At 39.6% G+C, this 17644-nt stretch overlaps 1 protein-coding gene across 1 annotated transcript in view; it reads right to left on the bottom strand.

Annotated features, from left to right (window-relative positions):
* The window catches only part of LOC142139886 (uncharacterized), a 296204-nt gene that overhangs the window by 201770 nt on the left and 76790 nt on the right, over positions 1 to 17644 (bottom strand). The window contains exons 8-10 of the mRNA XM_075197746.1: positions 15613 to 15644; positions 5752 to 5849; positions 5442 to 5613 (exon numbers count right to left, since the gene is read on the bottom strand). Coding sequence (XP_075053847.1) covers positions 5442 to 5613; positions 5752 to 5849; positions 15613 to 15644 — 302 coding nt within the window. The remainder of the gene's footprint in view (positions 1 to 5441; positions 5614 to 5751; positions 5850 to 15612; positions 15645 to 17644) is intronic.

Below are 17644 nucleotides of genomic sequence, written 5' to 3'. Positions count from 1 at the left end.
TTTACTGCAAATGACTTAAAATTAGTGTTAGTGAGGTTAATAATAATGTAGGAACAAAAAAAGAGCAAAATTATGTGATTTTAGCATATTTTATCAATTTTTTAAAAAAAATAGAGATCCAAAACCAAAACACACGAGGGTGGTTTTGCCAAAACCAAAACCAAATCACGAAGCTAATCCACATCCAAAACCAAAACCACTTCACGTGGGTCAGTGAGCATCTCTAGTGTTTTCCTGTAACAACATCAAGGAGATTCCAGTAGCAATACAGTATACACTCTAATAAATAATTAAATAAATGAAGATGTTAAAGAGCAATCTGCATCCAGCCTCTACAACAGACACACACACACGCCTTACCACAATATTTTTTTTCTTAAGATTCATGTGGGCCTGCCTACAATTGTGACGCACTCTGGCTCATGCACAGTTGTGATACACACCAGCATGGCTGCAATGACAGTGAGTGCGTCCACATGTGTGTGATTGCTAAAGGATAATGGGTGGTTATTACTCTCTGGATCACTGAGGGTCTAATAGTGAGACAAATGACTATTTAATAACTTAATTATTACTAATATCATTAAATTGCTCGACAAGGTAGGCTCCGGTTTAATTCCTTTTCTGCTGTAAATCTGCAGACCCAATATATCATAAGCTTATGCTTAATATCAAGACTGCATGCAAGATGTAGCTTCATTTAAAATATTTTGTTTTCTAATTAACATTCTAATTATAATAATCTTGTACATAATATAAAACAGTGTAGTAAGCAATCATAACATACAAAATCAAGTTTTGTTAACTCTATTAGCATAGAAGGTATGATGTAGATGTTAATACATTATATTCATTGTTTTATTTTAAATATATAGAAGTATTTTAATATGTGTGTGCCAGCGTGTATTGTATGGTATTGTGTAGTATGTGTGTGTTTTGGGGAAAGGATGTAAGCTGTGGGGGAGGCGGCATACAAACTTCATAGTATGCACAGATAATAGCCTTAATCATTTGCTCCTATTTAGTACACACAGTCCTACATAAATGCAAATAATTTCATTTATATCACATACAATAACAAAGACAAATCACTCACAATTTCTCATACATCACAAACTATACATATTGCATTCAAACACAACACTGTACACCACCAAGCTCCATTACTTACAGTCTCATCCAAACAAACTCAGCCATTCTTTGCAATTCCATTACAAAATCCATAGTGAGGGAAAAAGGTCAGCGGTCACACAGAACTTGCATGTCCATGGGCTCCAATGTGTGTAAGAAAGCAATTGTATAAAAAAGGTAGGTTTCTGGGCAGAGCACTGTTACAGGAAGTGGTCATCACTTCATCAGCTGTTCCTGTGGTCAAACCATGTGCTTATTTGTCTGTGGTGGCTCACAGCATTTGATATATAAATCAACACAGCCTTTATAGCCTAAAAACTGGTTGGACTATTTACTTGTACCTCAATGGCAAAATGGCTAATTTAACCAAATGGTTTAATATAAAGCAAAAATGCTGAATCTGAAACAGAGGCTAATGTGTCATAAAATGGAATATCTCGATCAGTGATAATGTTATTTTGCACACTGGAACTGTTGAACTGGCCTTTATAAGCCTGGGTCTGACGCACCACTCAGTCTGTTTGACCACTGACCGAAGGCAACACCCAGGAATATCTCTTCCTATCCAAATTTCATCCTTGTTACTACCACTACAGAATGCTGTGTTCTCTACAAGGAACTCATAACTAACCTGGAAACAAAGTGCATAAGGCATAGGAAAAAATACAAGGATCAGGAAAACAGCATACATACATTACCAGGCAAAAGTTTTAGAACACCCCCAATTTTTCAGGTTTTATTGAAATTTAAGCAATGCAAGATAAGTGGTAAACTGCCAGAGGTTAAAAAAACAGTTTAGGTTAGCAAACACTGAAAAATAATGTAATAATAAAGTAAATGTCAGGTCTTTTTCAGGGAACAAATAATGGGTTAACTTTCAGCTGCTCTGCAGCAATTAAAGGTATATTAAGCTTTGAAAGCTGATGCAAAAAATTCCTACAGGTGTCCCAAGTTTTGTTGATTAATTGTTTACAAGCCCCCTGTCTCTGTAAAAGCAGTGTTGGAACAAATCGTTATTAAATCATCTTAAGCATTAGTTGGACAATATTGTACTGCATGAAGTAGGCAATTAACAAAGGAAGACAGGAAGATCATTATAACCCTTAAAAGTGGAGGCCTTTCCTTTAGAGAAATTCCAAAGCAAGCCAAGGTGAAGACAAGACCTCGAGCTGCATGTTTGACAGGTTGAGTGGCAGTAAGAACGGCATTGCTAAGATGGAAAAATAAGAAAAAGAGGCTTGCCTGGACCATGACGCACCACCAGTGGACTACCAGTGGACTACTGAAGACTGGAACAAGGTCTTATGGACTTTGAAATCCTTGGTTCATTATGTAAAGTTTTTGTACACCACCGAGTAAGCGAAAGGATGGTTCCTCAGTGTGTGACACCATCTGTCAAACATGGAGGAGGAAGCATGATGGTTTGGGGCTCTTTTGCTGGATCCACAGTCAACAACTTGCACAGAGTGGCTGGCAAACTGAACCAAAAGGGCTAACAAAGCATTTTGCAGTGCCATGCAATACCCTTTAGTCTACGCCTAGTTGGTTTATTCTACAGCAAGATAATGATCTAAATCATACATCCAGATTATCCAGGAAAAGAACAAGATGGTAGGCTTCATATCATGGACTTAAACCCCATTGAGCTGATTTGGGATGAACTGGACAGAAGGATGAAAGCAAAGCAACCTACAGGTGCAAGACATTTGTTGGAACATCCACAAAAGTGTTACAAAGAACTTCCTGAACAATATTTGATGTCTATTGCAGATTCTGTCACATCTTAAACTTGTGACTGGAAAGGCGGAATGGGGAAGGGAAGGGGTGGTTGAGCGTTGGCCAGGTTCAGTAAGGATAGGTTCACATAACTGCGACTGAGGTGGACCTTGATGCAAACAAATACACACCTTTCTCCTTGCTTGAGTTCTGTTGTATCAAGATACAATAACGATGATGACTATCAGCAGCACAAGATAGCTGATTCTGATTGGTTGATTGCAGTTTGACCCCTCTATCATCATCAACATTTATTTATATAGCGCCAACAGATTCCATAGCTCATTACAATTGGGAACAAACAGTAATAAAACAATACTGGGTAAAACATACATACATACATAGAGGTAAGAAGGCCCTGCTCGCAAGCTTACAATCTATGGACTCTAGATGTTGTACTTAAATAATTGTTATGGCTGCTATATTATACGAAGTTGCGGCCATCCATTTGTATTACTTAATTGATATTTTTATTTGGACTGTGGTAGGAAAGAAGATTACAATTTGAAAACAAACTAATTTAATATGTGTTTGTTTTTGTATTTAATTATATGGTATATGAAACATGTGACCTTCGCATTTATTAATAACAGTGTCGATACACTATTCCCCGTTATGTATATGACACTTACATTATTATATTGTGTACAAATAAGTTAATGAAACGTTCACATTTACTACTAATACCTTCAAGCCGCATCTCTACGCTTTTTATACACTATCCTTGGGCATAAATAGACAAACCTATTACTCCTGACCTACACCTGGAGCAAAGGCAAGTGATGCACAGATAGGGGCATCTTAAGATGCATCTGACTGAACTTATACTTTATTACATGCATGCCTCTTTTCCTGTTTAAGCTTGGGCGCAAAAGTGTCCAACTGTAAGGAGCCCAACAATGAGAATAGCAGGACCAGCACCTTTGTATTTCAGTGCCTGTTCCTTGTTTTTAAGATTTTTGCCACAGGCCAGCATAATTCAATTTCAGTGCGTAGTCTACTCATCCCTGGCTAGCATCATCTGAACCTTTGTGTGCAGCACAGTTGCCCCAAGCCAGATGTACTCATCCATAGTGTGCAGCATATAATTTCTAGGCTCGCATTACTCACCTCCACTTGGTGACAAGTGCAGCTCTGGAAATCTGCTTCTATTAATTCTATTGCTGATAAATAACAAATAAACAACTGCAGTTCACGTGCTTACATGGCTTGACTTAGTATAATGGATCATTTAAATATTCATTTTACTATTTTATTTTTTTTAATTCTGCTTGGTACAGAAGAATGTACTGAATATGTTAAATATAGTTTTATGCTATTCCTCAATTCCTTTGATACAACCTATACTACTGATTTAGGAAATATATTTCGATTTACTTTAAATATGGTTTGAGATTCATAGTACACTGATGAGTTTATATTTTTCTTTATTATTGCTTATTTTCTATTTGTTTTGTTATCATTATTATGCTCCAATACTACAATTTTTAATGCATTTGTGGAACTACAATAAGTTGTGTGTATTTTGAACAAGTTTAATCATTGAAGGCCTGGTCCATTAAGGTACACAAAACAAACGTATTGTGCATTTTTTGCTAAAATGCACATAAATCCGCTATACGCATGTCCAGATGTAAAGATACGTCTGTTGATGAATACGGGTATAGGTGCGCTCTGCTCTAACAGACAATACACTAGAGGATTCATCCAATACATATGTGGAATATAAAGTCCCAAAAGATCGCACAGAAAATCAATGTCACCTGTTAATAATATAGTCATTAATGACAAAACGTTAAAAAGTAAAAAAAAGTTGTTGAGAAAAAAAAGTTTCCATAAAATACATTTATTAGGATGTTATTAATGTCTACTGTACATAAAATGCATTTTTACAGTTGCTCCTGATTGCAAACGCATATTCTAGCATACATACACAACCATCATTACTATACATAAAACACCTGTTAATATTATAATCATGAATAAACATACATTTAAAAAAAATTATACTTTTTATACTATTTAACATTTCAGAATGTTATTAATGGTTACAATAAAATAATTTTTTACAGTTTACTTACCATAGGTCAGACATGCAGTTTGTCCGGATTTTGAAATGACCGTGTAGTGGTCCTGGGCTGTAATCCATTATACAGGCCGGGTCCGGTTATTACCGCTATAAAACCGTCATTTTCAGTGTGTCCGTAGTAAATGACGTAATATCATACTGTAGGTGTTTAGGGCATTTGAATTGGACACTGCACGGTCATTTCACGCTCCTTACAAAATGCATGTCTGACATATGGTAAGTAGGCATTTTAGTACTGTAGGCCTTATAGCCATCGTTATTGCCATGCCGTTTAAAAGGTTGTCGGGGTTGACATTGTCGTGGTAATAAGTACCACCGGTATCCAATATAGGTGCAAGATGGGCACATCTCATTTTAGACAACACATTTTAATTAATATTATCTACACGACTCAAAGATATGCTTCATACTTATAAGCCTAATGCTATTTTTAAACATGGCTTACCATTAAACTGCAAATGAAACAGAATTAGTTCCTTTTCTGTGGATTCATCTTTCTTGACATTTTCCAACAGAACTGGTTTCAAAACACTTGTTTTGGAATATAACTTCATGAAGTCGTAATACACAGAAACAGTTATCGCCACAGTAGATGGATCAAAATCCTTTAACCAAGTCTATTGAAAAAATGACATTTTAGTGGTAACAAACATTTTATAAATAAATATGAAAACAACATTTAGGATTGTATTCATATGCCTTAACTTCTTACAACTACTTCAAATTACTTATACTTCAAAATATATATTACTTACACTTAAAGATATATCAGTATTCTCTGCTGGTATGATCTTCAACACAATTTCCTGTATACCAAAACATAAGAGTTTTCTGACATTCTTTAAATTATTATCTGTAGAAAAAAAATGAAAAATGTGATGGTTAATATTTTACTATTCTTTAATAGTGGTATTTAAAAAAGGACCACAAAGCCTTGTATGTACTGGCGTTAAAATCAATTGCTCAAAGTGTGCTTAATGCAAGCCAACAATCTTAGTAAATGCTCTGCCATTGGTGCTCCATATATAGGTAAGCGAATAGGTCCAATTTGAATGAAAATTAATTTAGACGTTGTCTGCTCACAAGTGTGTACACTCTGCAAAATTTGATGGCGTTCTATGGGAGTGTTCATTAAGTACATAGTTGTAAGGGTTAATTACAATGTAAGTACTTTGAACATGGTGTAGTTCAATATGGGATTTCTTTTTATTACAAGTTCAAAATAGAAAACATATCTATGTGACAAAGTTAAGCTGCAAATTCAACCTTGATTCTCACAGAAACAGACAGATTGGTATTCTGCCAAGTATCATTAGTGTATGTGATATAAACCTTAACATAGATGTTTTGACTTCTAAACATGTGGTGTTGTCTTCTCATATTCCGTAATTGTATTTGCTGTGTTTGCTAATTTTATGATTTACTGTGCATGAGTTATACAAAGTATATACATAATGTATTATGTTAGCACATAACTAAACATATTTACACTTGCTGGGCCTGATTCATCAAAGCACACATACTGAGCACAACCTGCGTTTAGTATTAAACGCACGTATTTAGGCTTTCCACACTCACAAATTCATCATGGCACGGATCTCAAGATGCGTATGCTGTTGAAAACAGGTGTAAGTCTGCTGTGCTCTATTACATAAGACACTGCAGGATACGTCCAATAACTATGTGGATTATTAATTTATAAAATAACGCACAGAAAAAAAAATATATTGAATTATTGTCACCTACTAATAATATAGGCATTACGGATAAAACTATTTTTTATTTTTTCAAAGAAATACATTTATTAGGATGTTTTCATTGTCTACTGAGCATAAAATACATTTATACAGTTGATCGTTATTGCAAACACATGTTATAGCATGCATACGAGACGGTCATCGCTACTGCTCAGTACTTAGACTAGCCCTGTAGCTGTAGCAAGAGATACGGCAGAAAAACAAGTAGCTTTGAGATGGCCAGAGCTGGTTTCGGATGTGGTGGCATGTGCTTGGGTTTAGCACATTCTTACTGTTCAGTGACTACAGCAAAATGCCCCTTCCCCGTCCCGTTCACTCCCCAAAATCATAGGCTGTAATAAGTGGCCTTTGCGTTCGAAGATGGAGCGGACATGGCTGCGTTCATGGTCGTATGCCCCAGGTATGGACATGCGTAGAGTGATTTTGCCTATGATACGCTCAAAATAAGAAGATACGTGACTTGATGAATCAGGCCCGCTGTGTGTTACATCTGTATAGTTTATTCTATATGCACCATTTTACATACATGAAGTTAGCCATTTTGGGCCTGATTCATTAAAGAACGTAAGTCCCGTTGTGTGCTGTATTTTCAGTGAAATTGTTATGTACATGCTCAGAAATGGACTTTACGCCAGTGAACGTAAGTGCATGCATACAACTGACTACAATTTGAAGAGGCATCTCTGAGGTACGTGATCTTTATCCGTATCACATGCACCAGCTACAAAGCAAGTGTAAGTGTTGAATGATAATAATGACTGGCAGTGTCGGACTGGGGCATGAAGGGCCCACCAGGGAAACCAATGACTGAGGCCCACTTAATACCATGTAGCGCTGCAAATGGTTGGGGAACCTGGTGCACTTAAGACAATTATTATTCTTTTAGACAAATTTTAGATCAATACACAGGCAAAACTGTGTGCACTACTGTTAGATGCACACAGTTCTGCCTTCACAAGCAGCACAGTGTGAAGCAGGACATACCTCCCAACTGTCCATATCGTCGGACCAAATCCTGACTAAGCGTGAAAGTCATCCAAATTCAGGACTGTACCACCAGTTTCAGGAAAGTTGGCAGACTATCCTGCTCTCTCCTACCTGTCTTGTCACTTTCATCACCTGTGGCTGGTGTCTTTAGATCAGTTGTTGCTTGTCTGGGTCCTTGAATGCCCTATTGAGTAAAAAAATGGGCACCCACATTTAATAATAAGGCCTCTCTTCAGCCCCAACAATAAAGTAATAGTACTCACATTTGATAAATAGATCTATTTCCCTCCAACCAACCCCAACATTAATAAACCTATTACCCTCCCTCTAAACAGCCCCAGCAATAAAGTAATAGCATTTACGTTTAATACAACAATTTCCCACGACCATTCCCAGCATTAAATAATTAATATACACATTTAATAGATAGCCCTCCTCCCCACACCCAGCCCCACATTCAATTATAGACCCAAACCACCCCAGCATTACATTAAAGGTCCCGTCACCCCTTCTTAATTTAATAGACCCCATCAATAAATTCAATTGCCCCTCTATCACCCCACAAATAAAATAGCATCCATTAAATAATTAGCCCCCACCTAAACTCCACCATTAGATTAATAGCCTACCTTCCACCCATGTATTATTAAGACAGCCCCCCAATCCCTTACACATTATAGCAGCCCCCTCCATATAATTTAGCATAGACAGCCCCCTCACTATAGTTTAGCATAAGCAGCACCCCATCACTATAGTTTAGCATAGGCAGCCACCATCACTATAGTTTAGCATAGGTAGACCCCCTCCCTATAGTTTAGCATAGATAGGCAGCCCCCCTCTCTATAGTTTAGTATAGATTGGCAGCTCCCCTATAGTTTATACTAAACTATAGGTGGGCTGACTATACTAAACTATAGGTGGGCTGACTATACTAGTCAGCCACCTCCCTATAATTTAGCATAGATAGGCAGCCCCCTTCTAGTTTAGTATTTTTAGTCAGCCCCCCCCTCACTTACCAGTAGTTGGTCTCACCATCGCTCCTCACATCAGGCAGACAGGTAGTGAAGTGACCTCCTGTATGCCGCACAGCACTATGGGACCCCATACAGCAACAGGCAGCCTAGCGATTGCCTGCCTGTTGCTGTCCCACTGACCAACAATGTTTTTCCTCCAAATCGGTATAAATTTAAAAGAGCTATAGTGCCTTAATTTGAGTCCAAGCTTTATATGTATCACAAAAGAGAATATTGTAGTAAAACTGTGGTGGGATTGAAGCTTTAGGAAATGCAACAACACAACTAGGGAGCAGGGGTGGAAGAGTTCCTTCTCTACAACATGAGTCTCAAAATGTTCTTCTTTTAGGAACCAGTCTAAAATGTACCTGAATAAAGCCATAAAATATTTTAAATGGCAGTACCTCTAAGTTGTAACTCTCCCTGCCGATCTAACAAGGCTGTAAGAGCCGCATTTGCCTACTACCATTTAATAAGTTGGAGAGTAATTTGCCCGATTTATTACCATACTTATAAGATGCAAATTTGCCATCCATTATCTGTTTATTGCCTTGTTGTTGTAATACATTATCAAAGTGTACTTTCTTGGCACAATAAAGAGATTTATGCCCAAGTGTGGGTTTCAGTTTATATGTCGTAAAAGCGACAGTGAGTTCCCTTGGGCAACTAAATACGCTTCCATTTGAGACTTATTATATTTAGTCATGAAGGATATGATATCCTCCTAATAAATGCCTTAGCCTTTTCCTAAAAAGTAATAAATCATATGTATGTTGTTGATTATCGAGTGCATAAGTAGCCCAAGATGCCTCTAGCATATTGCAAAATTGAAGCGAATTCAAAAGACTAGCAGGGAACCTCCATTGCCGATGACCATCATACAGGGTCTGCCCAGAGTCCACCATATCATAGCATGGTCAGAGAGTCCTATAGGTTCAATGTCTAAATTGGGAGTGGAAGACCAAAAATAATCTATGCGTAATAATATATTGTGAGCTGCCAAAAGATAGGTATATTCCAGGGCAATTTGGAGTCTAGACTGCCAGATATCTAGCAACATAACCAATGGCTATCTTATGGGAATGTGTTTTCCATGGTTGGTGTGCGTTTCTATCTAAGTACTGGAGGTCCAATATATTAAAATCTCCACCGAGAATAAGATTGGGGCCTGAGAAGAGGTAGAGTTGGTTGATTATAGCCAGATTTTTTTTTTCGAAAATAAACATGTGGGGCATCTATATTGCAATGAACATATTTGGTGCCTGCAATAGAGACTTCCAGAATTATGTATCATCCCTCTTTATCTAGCAATATCTGGTTATTTTTTAGTGTGTATATCTTTTTGTACTAATATCGCAACTCCTCTAGATTTGCTATTATAGAACGCATAGGCAAGTATAGATTTTTCCGACATATTCTTGTTACGTTCTGGATGCACTCGGTCTAGATTTGCAAGGACCTAGCAAGGCGCGGAGTCTAACAGCCCCCTGGTTTTCACCAAGAACCACCGCAAGGTGGGATGGACTTAGCTGCTAGGGAACTGCAGGTCGCGGTCCTTGGTTTGGCCCCTAGACACGAGGGAGATAGGTGAAACTGAGAAGGCTGTGGTATTCACTGATGAGCAGGTAGGACAAGCAGAACAGAGCAGATGGAGTGCTGTATGTGGGCAGGTGGTACACAAGGTGGATGACAGGTGAGCGGTCTTTACAGTCAAGCTGGTTGGTACTCAGTTCTGAAGGCCACGGGGTAATGAGGTAAACAGGAGGATGGTCTGATATAGTCGGTACACTGTTCAGATGACTGCGATGCAATGGAGTAAGCAGTAGAGTAATCGGTTAAACAAGCCAAGTCGGTACACGGTCCAGATGTCTGTGGTGCACTGGAGTGAGCAGGAGAGTAGATACTCCTCCGGAGACCTCACGAAGGAGTATTGCAGGAATCGAAGCAGAAACGCCAAAGCAGATAGTCTCAGAGAGCTCCGGGAACACAAAGGTAGTCAGGAGGATAACCTGTTGATCTGACATAGGTATGATGTCAGATCCTTCCTTTATTTTGGATTCCCCGCCACAGGGTCACATGATGTTCCAACAGTGAATCACATGAGTTCCTAATCGCAACCCAGGCTAGCGACTGACAGGTGCTGGAGAGAATACAGGTGAGCGCTCTTACAATTCCTTGTCCGTTAAAAGCATATCCAAGAGGAAATTAACATCCGCCTTCATCTTATTAAAAACTTTGAATATTTTCCTCTGTTTGATGGGGGAATTTATGATTCCAGTATTCCAGGAGCAGAATTTAAGGGAAGTTATTTACAAAGGCAAAACGAACAGGACAAGTGTAAGGAGATGACAATATCTAACATGGGATATCTAACATTGGACAGAGGTAAAAATTTGATTCAAATAATCTTCGAAACATCAAAATACAATTCAAGAATAAACGGAAATGTAAGCACATAACAGAAGTAAAGAACACCTGGATGATCCATAGCCCTGAGGCTAAAATGTAAAACAGAAAAAACAAAACAGAGAACAAAAAAACTAATGGAAGGGGTAAGCACATCTCAACACAGTACCCCTCTACTAAAAATGGATGAACTATGAATCAATACATGGCTGTATATAAAGATTATAAAGAGAGAAGAAGAGGAGGAAATAGATATATTAGCACTCAAGTAGTAATGCAATAGAGAACAAAAGATAAGATCCAGATAAAAACATGTAAAATATGAAATATGAAACTGTAAACATGAAACATATAACCTGTCTAAGAACAGTAATGAGAAACAAGCAAGTCTATTGTGTTTCTGGAATGGATATAGCTTGAGAAGTGAAAAAATGAGAATTATATACAACATTGCAGAAACACAACAGGTATAACAGTAGCAAAAGCACTATATCAAACAGTATAGAGATTAAAGCAAAAAGTCAAGAGAAGGCATATCTACGTAACAGGATTTCAGTAGGGAATAACAGGATCCGAGAGAAAATGTAGAATCAGGCAGATGGTGTCCATTTGAGTGTCACTTCATAGGGGAGCAAGAGTCTCTGTTTCCATATCAGCTTCCGTGAGAAACGCCTGCGCATGATCTGCTTTCATGAACAAGCTTTCATTGGAACAAGCTCCCCCGCTCCTTCAGAACTTCCCCTAATCTGTCCTCTTTTAAACGAACATTAAAAACCCACCTTTTCCTTAAAGCCTTCCAGTCTCATGCCTAAACTCACACCGGTCGGCTACCTCTCTTTCTCATCCCTTCTTTCCTTCTCCCCCTTCCTCGACTCCGTCTCCATTTCTCCTGTCTCTCCGTCTCATCCATGTGTCTGTCTGTCTTCCCCTCCCTTTAGATTGTTCGCTCCTTTGAGCAGGGCTCTCCTACCTCCTGTTTCCATCACTTTTAACTGCGCTCTCCAGCTACTAAGATCACCTCCTCTCGGTCCCTCTGCCCTCTGTCTCTTCTCGCTTCTCTCCGTTTCCCTCAGTGACTCTCAACCTGTCATCCGTGCCCACCCTCTTGGGCCATAGTTACCTGCCTATACTCACTTTTTCACTCCCTCCCTCTTTTTCATGCTGTGCCTGAGCCCCCAGAGTTATAGTGCTTACTGTTACTTGTACTGTGCTGTTTCACCTTGTACTGTGCCATTGTTTGTCCTTGTATGGCGCTACGGATACTTTGTGGCGCCCTATAAATAAAAATTAATAATAATAATAATGAAATCCTTTTGATCCTTGCCATTAAAAATTTGCAGGCATGCAGGAGACAATAGAGAGAATTTTCGCCCTGCTGTCACCAGTTTGGCACACACTTGGGAGAATTCCTTCCTTGCCCGTGTATCTTCCACAGAGTAGTCCTGAAAAAGTAGAAAACGGTGGTTCTCCCAATTAAACCTACCAATCTTTTTGAATGCAGGCCACAGGGCAGTCTTGAGGGCATAGTTATGGTATTTAAAGATGACCGCTCTCAGTCTGTGTTTCATGTTATTGCTCAGTGGGGCGAACAGATGCGCTTGATGGAAGACATGTATCTTGTGATTTACAATATCTTAGGTAGATTTGTGTACAAGAATGTTAGCCTCCCCCACTCCCGTCTCTCCCCCCTCCACTCTATACTCAATGCAGCCGCAAGACTCATCTACCTCTCACGCCGCCCCTCCTCTGCCTCCCCTCTCTGCCTTGCCCTACACTGGCTCCCCTTCCCCTACAGAATTCTTTTCAAACTCCTCATCACCACTTACAAGGCTCTCTCCCGCTCTACTGCCCCTTATATCTCTAACCTCCTCTCCATTCACACTCCCACCAGCTCCCTGCGCTCGGCCAATGACCGCCGCCTCTCCTCCACTCTGATCACCTCTTCCCATTCCAGAATCCAGGACTTTTCCTGTGCAGCCCCCCTTCACTGGAATGACCTCCCTCGCTCCATCCGCCTCTCTCCTACTCTGTGCTCCTTCAAACGTGTACTCAAAACTCACCTCTTTCTCAAAGCCTACCAACCATCCACTTAACCCCCATCTCCTCCACTCATTCTCCCCTCTCTCCCATTCCCTCAACTGGCTCCTCTTGTGCCTGGTCTGTTTAACCCTCCCTTAGGATGTAAGCTCGCTTGAGCAGGGCCCTCTTCCCTCCTGTCTCCTTACCCGTTCTTCTGCTCCGTGTCTATTGCATCTACCTGCCTGGAGTTTCTGAAGTATTGGTACTTTTGTTTATTGTTCTGTACTGTTATACCCTGTATAGTCTACTGTTTGTACTATGTGCGGCGCTGCGGAAACCTTGTGGCGCCTAACAAATAAATGATAATAATAATAATAATAATAGCAAGGCTGGGCCTTTAATAGTTTCAGGAAGATCCACAAGGCATTGATTATTTCTCCTTGATTAATTTTCCAAATCATCCAATTTATTTAACATTTGTTTTGAGTAATGAAGCAATGACAGGCATTTGCTGTTCCAGTTCAGATTTTCCCGTATGCGCAGTTCATTAACCTGAACTTCCTTAGCAGCTTGGGATACTGGGTCTTTTATCTCCTGGACAGCCACCATGTGCGTGGTGCCTTGCTGATACATAAGTGGTTCCATAGTCTCCTTAATTGCTTGTACAACTTCCTCATAGGATATGGAAAAGGAACGTGGCATAGATTCCTTGGATGTAGATTGAGAAGGAAAAATATTTTTTTCGGAAACATTGCAAGATTCTAGGGAGTCTTTTTCTTGAGTCTTCCCGGATATAGAGAAGTAATAGCCACCATGTTTCCTCTCTCATTTGGCACATCGGGCCTATGCAGGAGTTGGGTTATTGACAAACTTTTCCGTCTTCAATAGGATATAAACAGATCAAAGTCAAAGGTATTACATATAAATCCCAGCAATAGTGAGTGCCCAGGATTAGTACAGGTCAAATATTGTGAGCAAACGATATATAGAATAGCAATATGTAGTATAGCGACCCACTGTAAGATGATACTTCACTGTCACAGTGTGAAATACACAGTGCTCTAGCATAAGGGCAATATAGCAGACATAGTGATCTGTTGCAAACACTGGTAGTATATGATATATGCAGTATAATAACTGTACAGGGGGTAGTAGAAAATTAGAAGCACAGTAGTATATGTGCATCTGCTGCAAGGTAGATAGTTGTGTTTGGATTTAGAAGGAAGCTAGGATTCATGTGGGGTGGCGGTTCTATGTTACATATGGGTGCACTGAGTGCTATAGAGGTAGAGCAGAATACTACATCAGACATGGTGCAAATTGCCAAAAGGGAAGGCCTGCAAGCACCCGACTGATGCTGTTTGACACAAGACTTATGCACACCGCAATGGAGTCGAGAGAAGGATTCTGGGGGGAAAGCAGGTGTCAGGGTCGTCCCAGGGTAAGTATGCGAGATGTTGGGCTCGATCGTCAGAGCGAAAGGTCCTCCGTATGTTCATGAGCCCGTCAGTGATGTGCTGACCCGAGTTGAGGTAGATGTGCGCCGATCCTGTGCAGGTATGGACTAGAGCTCCTACAAAGAGCGCCTGGTAATCTTTTTAAAGTCGTTTTACCTCATGAGAAACTCCAATAAGTCTCATATATTTTATTGACTAAAAGTTAAAATGCTAACCTGGAGGAGTACCTAGTGGCAATCCTTGACGACTTCATTGAGAATTCCTGTTACAATGCAGAAGCTAATGCATTGTACAAACAGCATACAGTATTTAATGCATTGATTGTCGGGCCAGGAACCATATACATTTTTTTCTCCTCCTATACTATTTTTACCCAGACCCCCACCACCCAGAGAGTTCTGTAAATACCACAGTACTCTTAAGCATGGTGCAACTCTAAGCTGGGCTTCCACATTTTTTTTGGACACCTCTCCACTAATAGAACCATTCAGCCTGGAAGCTTATTTCCACTATAATGGGACATAAAGGGGGAAGAGCAAGTGCAGGGGGGAAAAGTAGTCAAAAGAGGAGGTGGAAAGCTGCAGGAAAGAGAAAGTGAGTCCCCTCCTTTATGTGTCCAATATAAACAATGTATTCTATCTTGATTGAAGACCTGCGATTTCTATATTTTTACTTAATAGCTTTATCGAGATATATTAATGATTATTGTAATATTTTTCTTATTATTCTTATCATCTGGATATTTTTGCTCTAATAATTAGATATTTTCATCCCAAAATCCAGAAACTCATGACAGCGTGAAAATTGCAAATTAATTTGATAAAGCAATTTGCAGCAATAAGCAAAATGCTAAAAGGCACACATGTCTATATATCAAGGCAACACATATGAAGGTTTCTGTTTATGGCTTTTTATAATGTACGGACTTGAAAACAGGGAAACATTGCTTGTCAGTATTTGCATCAGACATTACATACCTTGGAGCCCCGGAGACTGTTCACGGACTTGCCTGCACACAAAAAGTACTAATTAGTTTGTTTTAATATTTATTTATTTTTCTGTTGCAAGGCACAGTGCTTTAAGCAATACTCCTGATGGAAATACAAATGTAATTATTTCTAATTTATTTTTATTTTTTCTATTAGAATAATAATATAAACATCTACATCCATATTTGTGGCTGCTAGCAGCTCTGTCATTTTTCCATACACTGGGCCTAGTCATGATCATCATCATCAACATTTATTTATATAGCGCCAGTAGATTCCATAGCGCTTTACAATTGGGAACAAACAGTAATAAAACAATATTGGGTAATACATACATATGTAGAGGTAAGAAGGCCCTGCTCGCAAGATTACAATCTATGATCTTAATGCCATCATACCATGCCCCTAAACTAATGTTTTGTCAGAGAATTGTCACATATGAATAAAATAGGAGGGCTTTGGCAGAACAGAATTATGGGACAGAGACAAAAACAACAGCCTTATAGGGAGCTAAATCCTGGTGTATACTTATCAATAGGCAAAACCCCTATTGTCAGCAAAAACAGGAGGCGATAGAGCATTTTTCTTTGCTTTGCCATATACATGCAAGCAGGGCCGGACTGGCCATCTGGCACTTCTGGCAAATGACAGAAAGGCCGATGGTCCAATGGTTCGGGCCCGGGCAGTCGGTGCACTGACAACAACAGGCTTCCTGGTGGCTGGCTCATCCCCAGGAATCAGCCACCAGATCACATGAGAGGATGCCACAGAGAAAAACAGGTGAGGGGGGGGAAGAAAGGTTGCCACACTGAAAAAATGGAGCGGGGGTTAAGAGAAAGGATGCCACACAGAAAAACTGGGGGGGGGGGAGGAGAGAGAAAGGATGCCATACAGAAAAACCGGGGTGGGGGGGAGGGGTTAGAGAAAGGATGCCACACAGAAAAACAGGGGGGGGGGGGGTGGAAGAAACGATGCTACACAGAAAAACAGGGGGGAGGGGGGGGAGAAAGGATGCCACACAGAAAAATGAGGAGGGGGAGGGATGCTGTGTAGTCCATAATTATTTGTAATGAATATTTATATAAACACACAGTTTATACAAATAGAATTTAATGGTATTAATATGTTCACTCTGTGGCATAATATGATTTGGGGGCACTACTATGTGGCATAATATGATTTGGGGCACTATTGTGGCATAATATGATTTGGGGCACTATTGTATGGCATAATATGATTTTGGGCCACTATTGTATGAACTAGGGCACTATTGTGGCATAATATTATTTGGGGGCACAACTGTATGGCATAATATGATTTGGGGGCTCCACTTAACCCCTCATCCACTCTGCTTGTTCTCCCCCCTCTCCCCTGGTCTCTTCTTCCTTGCATCACTGCCTCCCTCCGTGCCTGTTTTGTCCACCCTCCCTTAGGATGTAAGCTCGCATGAGCAGGGCCCCTCTCCCCTCCTGTCTCCATACCTACTCTTCTGCTCCGCCCTCACTCCATATATCTGCCCGGAGTTTCTGAAGCATTGGTACTTTGTGTTTATTGTTCTGTAATGTTTTACCCTGTATGGTCTACTGTTTGTACTATGTAAGGCGCTGCAGAAACCTTGTGGCGCCTAATAAATAAATGATAATAATAATAATAATAATAATATGGTGGCTTAATATCAATTGGGGGCACGTACTCAGGCATGGGGGCTATTAATTGAAAGTGGGGCTGTTTGGGAACAAAATAACATCTATTTATTAAATGTGAATATGAATTATTGAATGGCAGTGATGGTTGCAGGAAATAGGAATATTTCTTAAACGTAAATGCTATTTAATTTAGTGCTGGAGTTGTTTGGAGGGAGGGAAATAGATTTATTTATTAAATGTGAATACTAGTATTTTATTGTTGAGGCTGGAGGGAGGCCTAATTATAAAACATGGATTGTATTGATTAAACACCAGGGCTGGTTGGAGTGTCTTTTATATTACATGTACCCATTTTTTTTTCCAAATAGGGCCTC

This window comes from Mixophyes fleayi, chromosome 2 (assembly GCF_038048845.1).
Source record: "Mixophyes fleayi isolate aMixFle1 chromosome 2, aMixFle1.hap1, whole genome shotgun sequence".
Classification (NCBI taxonomy): domain Eukaryota; kingdom Metazoa; phylum Chordata; class Amphibia; order Anura; family Limnodynastidae; genus Mixophyes; species Mixophyes fleayi.
Note: the sequence above shows the minus strand (reverse complement) of the source record. Positions and strands in the feature narration are given on the sequence as shown.